This window comes from Gymnogyps californianus, chromosome 10 (genome assembly GCF_018139145.2).
Source record: "Gymnogyps californianus isolate 813 chromosome 10, ASM1813914v2, whole genome shotgun sequence".
Lineage (NCBI taxonomy): Eukaryota > Metazoa > Chordata > Aves > Accipitriformes > Cathartidae > Gymnogyps > Gymnogyps californianus.
This window is the reverse complement of record NC_059480.1, coordinates 12,037,229-12,045,852: the sequence shown is the minus strand read 5'-3', so window position 1 is coordinate 12,045,852 and position 8,624 is coordinate 12,037,229. Positions and strand designations below refer to the sequence as shown.

General features: G+C 41.5%; 1 protein-coding gene across 3 annotated transcripts; it reads right to left on the bottom strand.

The window, feature by feature from the left end:
• Positions 1-967: 967 nt before the first annotated feature.
• On the bottom strand, positions 968-7,768 carry RNF7 (ring finger protein 7). 3 transcript variants are annotated; one of them, XM_050902466.1, is made up of 3 exons: positions 7,591-7,768; positions 4,161-4,208; positions 968-2,664 (listed from the first exon to the last, which is right to left on the bottom strand). In XM_050902466.1, exons 1-3 carry the CDS (start codon positions 7,766-7,768, stop codon positions 2,546-2,548), a joined length of 345 nt encoding a protein of 114 aa, XP_050758423.1. In that variant the 3' UTR covers positions 968-2,545. The 3 variants fall into 3 exon arrangements, with proteins under 3 accessions (XP_050758423.1, XP_050758424.1, XP_050758425.1); XM_050902468.1 differs by having other exon boundaries at positions 2,521-2,664; positions 7,598-7,768; XM_050902467.1 differs by lacking the exon at positions 4,161-4,208.
• Between the last annotated feature and the right edge of the window lie 856 nt (positions 7,769-8,624).

The window sequence follows — 8,624 nt, the reverse complement described above, 5'->3', positions numbered from 1 at the left end:
ATCTTTCCCGATTTCTATGGAATGTAAGCTTTCTCTAAAAGAACATAATTTCATAAAAAGCAAAGTGAAACATGATCTTTGGACACATATTCATTACTTCAGTCGATTTTTGAGAGAAGACTCTAGCTAGATTTGCTGAGTCATCCAAATCTGCCTAGCATTTATTAAACAGTGGAGAAAAGGAGATCAGCATTAATCTATTAGTCAATAATGGCTATTTAAGTTAGTGTTACCTACTCATAAAACAGGATGTTTGGGTGAGAAGCAAAACTGATTTATTTTGCATGTACAAGAGGTGAACAAATTCAGGACTAAAAATGGGTACTTATTAAAAACTATGCTAATGGAATATCAGGGTATGATTTGAAACAGAAGAAAATTTGTCTGGTGCAAAGCTCATAGAAAGACTGGGACTTAAGCTAATCTTCTCTAAATCACAGAGAAAATATGCAGGACTTAAAATTCATTACCTTATATTCTATGTGAACCTCTAATTACTGGCCAAGAAGATACTTATAACACACAAACGGATATATACAAATACCAGCTGCTTTGATTTCAACATTAACTTTCCTAATACCTCATTTGTGTTAACACCTGTGAGCCGACACTTTGGAAAACTTTTCTACAATTACAGTTCTCAGCTACTCTTGTCATGCACGTGACGTGAACTGAAAGCAGAGCGAAAATTACTTCGGTACTTTCCATATTCACCTATAAACCAAAGCAAAATGAAGAAAGAAGTCCTCTGATGGGACTAGATGGAATTAATAGAGGTTAGAGGATGGAGCCTGGGACCAAATTCTGGCAGAGAAAATCGGTGGTAGATAAGATATAGTTTAACTTTGACAGCTAGAAATTATTTCCACATCCAACCAGATTTTCTTTTGTAATCATTTTAGGAAGAATCCTTTTACACAAACAGAAATACTCCACAACAACGTAAATGCTATAGGCACTTCATTACTAATGTTAACCTATTTTATATTTGTTTTCAATTTTAAGACAGACGTCATCTGTGATAATAACAACCGACGTGATACACTGTAAGAGTGACACACAGGATTTTTTTGATCTCAGTGTGTAAATGAGACAAAAGCTATATTTTAAAAAAATCAAAAATTTTAAAAACAAGATTACAAGTATTAAACAAAAACACAGTAAACTGCATGTATGCTTGATGACACAAAGATTGCCATTGGAACTACTTTATACAATTAAGATAAACCTCTTTAAATATACTTAAACAGAACTAGATTGAAATACATCTGCTGAGAAATGCATTAATCTTCAACATTTAAGATGATAATTTTGAAGTAAACAATGATATGCATATAATATTGCTTCAATTGCGCCCAGGTTTTTTAACCATTTTATTAAGCCTGAATTTGTTACAGACTTAAAGCAGTAATTCAACCTCTCTATTACATATATTTAAAAAAACCCCACAGCATATGTTCAGATTAATAGTAATTACTTTGGATATTTAGGGAAAAGACAAAGTCAGAGGCAACTACTTAAATATTTGTAAGAAAAAAAAATCACGATTCATATAAAAAAGATGATAGATTGACAATTTCCACAAAATTGAAACAATGCTTTATCCTACTTGCAAAACATTGTAACCAATAAAATGATGATAAAGAAATTTCTGATAACTGAATTTTCATGAAACCACAATTTAACATTTTTCTCTAGATTTAATTAGTACCTGCTTTCCTTGGGATATTTAAATTATCAGTTTTGTTTGCTTTCTATATTAGTCAGCTAACCAGCGAGATTGTTTATACCCCGTTAACTGATATCAAATAAGTGTCTTTGTACCAAAAGCCTCTGGATTAAAAAGACGTCTCCATGATCTTTAACAGAAATATAAATTAAAAAATTATTAATGTGGTTAAATTTTAATACTATGGTTGTAGAAATCATGTATAGAATATAATACAGCAACAGACTTAGAGATAGAACAGAACAATTTTCTAAAGTCATAAAGAAAACCTAAATTAGAAATGTTTAGTATAGTGTGATGGGAAAAGCACATAGCAAATACTTTACACACTATTCATTTTATATTAAAAAACAGAATACTTTCTAAAAAACTGACCAACTCTGTTTTTGTATACAATATTACTTAGAAAACAATTTCTTTATCCTGACAGTAAACTATGCAGCGTATCAGCCTTACAGGTAAGGTCACCCTTTCAAATTAATTCATTTATCTATGCAAAAACATTAAATAAACTGTATTTAGGGTATAATCTGCACCACCACGTTTCTATGCTCTGATACAGCTAACACTCAAATCGTAATAGATATATTTGTTAATGTAGTGTCTCTCTTTTTTCACCTGTGGAAATATCTGCAGTTAGACTGACCATTGCCTCCTCGTACAGCAAAGAGCATACAACAAAACCACACTGATCTTGTAGCAGATAAACTAAATAAATCATGCCATGATTGACATGTTCCATTCTTTTGTATGAGCATATGGCATAAGACATACACTATTTCAACAAGATCAACAGAAAAAAAACTTCCAGTGTCTTTATTTGCCTATTCTCTGGACTACCCAGTCCTGCTGGCAGAGGGGACAGCGATTATTCTGTTTCACCCACAAGGACATGCAGCAATTGTGGAAGGAATGATTGCATTCTCCCCAAACCACTGAAAGAGAAGAAAGAACACATTCCAGTCACACTCAGCTGTCCAATCAACACCTACAGCAAGGTCCAAACTATCATCTCAGATGTTTATAATCACTGCAAGCTTTAGAGACAAAACAGGTCATCACTGATTTATCCACTGAGATTAGATTATTATGGTCATTCTGATGATAGTCAGTTCTGTCATCAATCCTTTTACTTATTTCCAAATACAAAAAAAGAAACACATATATTCTCACCTTCTTGTATAAAGTGACACAGTTTTGTGAAGGTATAAACACATTTATCAGTTCTGTCCAGGAAATAAGTGCAACTATCTCAGTTCTTAACTTGATCTTCCCCAGTACCGAAATATAGCCAATGCAGTACTGACTGACTATCACACAAGAGCATATCACCAAATTCTCATCTGAAATGCAGTGTTTAAACTTAAATGTATGATATCAAGGAGGCACACCTGACACAGTACATAGCCTCAAAATGGGATCTTAGACCAGAAGTTATTCACAGGCTACAACTGTTTCAACACAACAAAAAGGGTTATCTATTGTCCATCTACTCCTGAATAGTATTAGTTACTTTGCTTTTTTCCCTTGTTAGTTCACATTTTCCTTATTGGAATACAAGGGTACCAATCAAAGGAGTGTTGTAAATGACGGGTTTTTTTCCTCTCTGACCATCTTAAATAGGACGCTTAGCAAGCCAATTAAGATATCTGGAAAAGGAAATTCCTGTTCTCACTAAAACAATCATCAAAAACAACAGTGGATTAAGTTTGAGACAATACGAAACTTCAAAACAGAAAGAACAAGGGCATGGAAAGGTTTACCACTGCTTTAAAAGTTGACTTAAACGTTTAAAGCAAACTCTCTGAGACAATTTTCACTATTTCCCATTTAAATATATCAGAATTAAGTTAAGATTTGCTTTTGCATACATTGGTATGCAACTGAAAGCATGTTTATATCTACACACCATTATAGCAAACTCAAGTGATTCCACTTTTTCAAATGAAAAGTGAACAATCAAGCAATTGCCTCCACTATGTCTGAATTAAGACTGGGAAAAATACCGCTTTCTAACCCAGACACACATTTATTTCAGAACAGAGGATTTTTACTGGTATTACCATTGTGTCTTCTGGCATGCATCTCAGAAGAAAAAAAAGTAGCCTTTTCCTACCCACTTCAAAAGCGTACATTATCATCTCCTCAATTACGCACAGGGTGAGAGAAACTTAAATCTCTCAGTTGTGTATGTGCTGACTGCAAATTTGAAGCTGTTTTGTTCTACAGCATGTCGGAAGTGAAAACTAATTTTATGAGTGCTCAAAAATAAAGCATAAAGTATTACTAATGTAAAAAGATGACACAACGTAGAATGAAACACCAGTTTACTTTTGAGCATTAATAAAATCAGTATTCCCTTCAAACTCTAAAATGCACCCTACTGAGAGAAGCTTCAATTGAAAAACAAGCGAATGAAATCACTACATACCAACACAATCTTCTTGTTTGTTTTCAGCTTGACATCTAAGACAGGCATCTAAAAGTAAACAAGAACAAGACTCAATTTGATTCTCAGGATTCCATCTTAAGAATAGGTTTGTCAGAGGAAAATATAAACTCTAAAACCAATTTACAAAGGTAAAAATCCCAAGTTTTGATGTCTAGTTCAGTCTTTTAACATTAAATAATCTCCCCTACATTTTAAAACAGTGCACATAACAATGAAATATATATCTGAAAGACATCAGAAGGACTATAAACTGTCCAACAAGTTTTGTTTATTTTCCATTGCTTTGGTATTTTCATAACTTCTGCCGAAAAAAAAGCCTTCTCCATTTTGTAGATATAACAACCAGCAGATTTGTGCCAAGGCTCTCAGGCATATTAAGACCAGAGCAAGCACAAAGCCAAACCCTAATTACAGGACTTTGTTTTTCAGATGTCAGCATCTCCTTTTAAGGAAATCATTCACAATTTTGATTTTTTTAGGCTGTACATTTCTCACCACAACCCCACCTCCTACTACTTTTTATACAGTAGTTTTCCTCAGTAAGTACCTGCATGTAATTTTCACAAGTCATACACACATGCAAACATATTGGTCAATTTGATAATATAAATGAATAGATAAACATGGAACAATATCTAATTTAAAATATTTATCATCCTTATGCACTCCTGTCTCTGGCTATAGGACTGGATGGCAGGTTCAGGACTCAGTAAGATAGAGAAGTGACAACTTCCAGGCTTAGTACTGTGCCACACATACAGCGGAAAAATGCCTTTGTTTCTCCTCTGCCCCAACATGGGCTGCCATAGACATATGTGCATGTGCCATGCACAACAGAAAGTTTTCAACTATTATGGGAGCAAACACATCTTCATCTCCTCCAAAGAAAAGGCAATAGCTTAAACAAAAGTGTCCTGCAGGTTGGACCTGGCCCACATGTCACTAGTTGGACCATATTTTCCTAGAAGACAGAAACATAATGTGCTACAGGAATTTAGATTTGAGTATTTTTGCTTTCTCTGCCAGATACGGCCGGTACTTCTGTTTAGATTCATCTGCCCAGACATTCCTCATTTTCTCAGTTAATAAAGAACAGAGAGGACAAAAACTCTGAAACAGTTGCCTTTTCGTCACTGAGATAAAAGGCAGTAAATAAAGTTCCCTGTTGTCTGTTCCTATAATTTATATTTCCACAGCATTTAAGGGCCAAGCTGCAGGGAAGATTCAGCCAAAGTGCTTCAACTTGTATCATGGTACATCAAAGCAAACCGATCTGGGGTGACCTCAATATGCAGGGCAGTAAGCTGTGGCAAACTAGTAGTCACTATAAAAGCAGCTTTCCTATCCTAGCCCTAGATTTGCAGTTTCAGACAGAGAAGCAGCACAGAGAGCTGAGGACAGAAATCACTGCAACCATACCACGGTAAGCTGTCCTCACTCCTGCATCATAATCCTAAGGGTGTCAGTCTGAAAGGTTAAGCAAATCTAAGTCAGTACTGCAATCCTGCCCTTCCCAGCTAACACCTGCATTTTTGCTTCTTTCCCTTGTGCTTCTGTGATCCTTGAAGACCACGTTGGTTCAAGGAGTTAAACCAGTAGAAAATTAAGCCAGCTAACACTTCCCTCCCTTGGAAAAATCAAACAAACAAACTTTCAACAAGTGCCAGCTTAAGGCTGGCACTGCCTCCAACCTAAGGTTACTGCAGACGCAGTGGCTCTACAGGAGCCAGACCAGGTCTGGCAGGGTCAACATGAAATTGCTAAACTGAAGTCAGTAATGATCAAGTTTCACATTCTAACAATGTGGTTTGTTCTCAAAAAAATGGTTACCAGATTTTTCTGCTAGTTTCAGATGAAAAGTTCTAGTTACGAAAAATTATAAATGAACTTTTTTTTTTTTTTAAACTTTTATAAAAGCTCTGGGTAAGATTTTGTTCATTTAAGACTTTTTTTATAGTGCCCTGTAACAGGCTAGCTAGAACAGGGAAATACATTCTTAAGATTATGGCTTACATGGCAGATGAAGGCAATTTCATATTGCCAGGGTGGTCTCTGTTCACCACATAAAAGCAGACAATCTTCAAAACATGCTTATGCAGAAGGTGAATCTCCCACCACTTCAGTGTGGCCTGCATCTTTTTTCTTCTAGTACACCTTTTTGCCTTTTCTGTTCCACAGAACATTCTCAGTAAAAATATGTATGAGAAATGACAGCATTGCATATTTTGTCTCATTTCTGTTAAGCCAAAACCTGACTGGATTTGCAGTATCATGGTTCCTGGACCTACAAAAGCAAGGTGCTCTGGAAGGAATCTTGGGTCATTTGTCCTGCCAGACTGTACCAAGCCCAAATGAGAGGACAGTTACGCCTAGGAGGACTCAGCACAATAGTAAAAATTGGATGTAGATATACAGTAGAGGAAGAATTTAAAGAATTTTCAAATATCCAAGATAAATATCATATTTGCAAAAGATATCAGAAAACAGTAATGCCAGTCAACGATGAGGCTGCTTTCAAAGAGATTCTCAAGATTTCAAAACCAGGTAAACTAACCCCTTACTTTTCGATACGTTTTTCGGTACATTCACGTGTGTTAAACTGCACTAGTCATTAGGAGGCTTGGGTAGAAATGTTAGAGACTCTGGATTGACAGATTTGGAAAATGAATTTATATCTACATCCACAACTGCTTCTTCAAAAAAAAAAAAAAAAAAACCCACCCAACAAAACCCACAAACAGCAGCACCACACATCTAGCATTTCGATCAGCTCGGCTGTAACTCAGCGCTTGCGGAGTTTGCCAATAGACAAGAAACAGACTCCACGAGGAAGGCGCCTTTGCAAAGGACGGGGATGGTAAGACAGCAGCCCGCCTCCGGGCCCTGGTTCAACCTCAGCCCGCTTGACGAGCGCCGCTCCCCATGCCGACAGGGGCCCGGCAGCAGCTCAGCAGGCGCTGCGGCCTCCGCCGGCAGGAGGGCGGCGCAGGGAGGGCTGCCCAAGGCCGGCCAGGGGAGCGGGCCCCGGCGGGGCAGGGGGAGACGCTGCCCCGACAGGCGTGTGCAGCCTGAGGTGACCACACGGCCCTGCACTCCTGCGTGGCGCCCTCGAGCGCTCCGGCAGAGCGCCCTCGGGGCGACCGCACAGCGACACCGAGGGCCGCAGGGCCCTCCTCTTCTTCAGGCGAGGGCGCGGAGGAGGAGGAGGAGGCGCGGCGGGCGCAGACGCAGCCCCCCCTTCTGCCGGAAACCGCGTCTCTCTCCTCCGCCCGCCGTGCGAGGGGAGGAGGGCACGGCGGCAGGGCACCCCGCTGGCCCGCGGGCTGGGCGCCGCTGAAGCGCCGGCGCCCCCTGCCCCGCGGCGGGGGGCGGCGGCCATGGCGGCCGGGGCCTGCCGGCCGGCGCTTACCCATGACCTGCACCCGGCAAATGGCGCAGGTGTCGCACTCCACATCCCAGCTCCACATGGCCACCGCGTTCCACTTCTTCAGCGAGAACATCTTGTCGGGGGCGCCCGCCTTGGAGCCCGCAGAGCCCGGGTGCGAGTGGGGGGCGCCCGGCTCGTCCCCGTCCTCCACATCGGCCATGGCGGAGGGGCGGGGACGCGGCGCCGGCGGCGCCTGGCGGGCGGCAGCGCGGGGCCGCAGCGCCACCCCGCGCCGGCAGCGGGCGCGGCCCGGCCCAGGCGGGAGCGGCGGGCCCGGCCGCGTTCTCCTGCGGGGAGGCCGCGCTGCCGGCGCTAGCGGTCGCGCTCAGCCAGGGCCGCCGTTGCGGGCGCTGCCCCGCTGGGCGCGGGCGCTCCACCATAGGCCTCACCGGGCACGGTGAGGGAGAGGTGGCGGCGGTGGCCTGTGAGAGCCGGCCAGCCGCGCTCAGCAACAAGGAAGCTGAAAGAAATTTAATTAAAGGTGGCGATCAGCCCCCGGAGTGGCATTTTCAACGGTTGGCGGTGGGGTGAGACCCACGCTCCCACGGGACAACTGTGGGGAGGGTGCAGTAAAGAAAACAGCAACAGCCATCCAGTCATGGGTTCCTGCTGTACTGTTTCTTGTGCCTCATCGTTTCAGCAAAGCGATGCAATTCAAAATTCGTTATGAGGATGCGCATCCCTGCAGAGAGCAGGGAGCCAAGCTGGGGAGCCAGCCCCTGCTCCTCCGCCATCACCTCGGGAAGTAGCGTGGTCCTGTTTTGATGATGTGCATGCAAACAGTTTTCTTAACAGAAAGATGGGATGGGATGATCCAGCAGTGGGAGTCTGACTAGGCTAGGTAGCCCACAACACCAGCCTGAACAGTTCCGGAAACCACCAAATACTCTCCCAGCCCCATCAGCCCACAGCATTATTCACCAACATGAAATTGCAACATTCCTCAACATTCCATTTCTGTATTATTTCTATTTTTCACTGTTCCTGTATTTTATTATATACACACTATGAAAATT

Coding starts and splice junctions, on each gene's coding strand:
- RNF7 (XM_050902466.1), bottom strand. CDS start 7,768: ATGGCCGATGTGGAGGACGGGGACGAGCCGGGCGCCCCCCACTCGCAC. Junction 4,209..7,590: donor TTGCCGGGTGCAGGTCATGG/GTAAGCGCCGGC, acceptor GTTTACTTTTAG/ATGCCTGTCTTAGATGTCAA. Junction 2,665..4,160: donor CAAACAAGAAGATTGTGTTG/GTATGTAGTGAT, acceptor CTTCTCTTTCAG/TGGTTTGGGGAGAATGCAAT.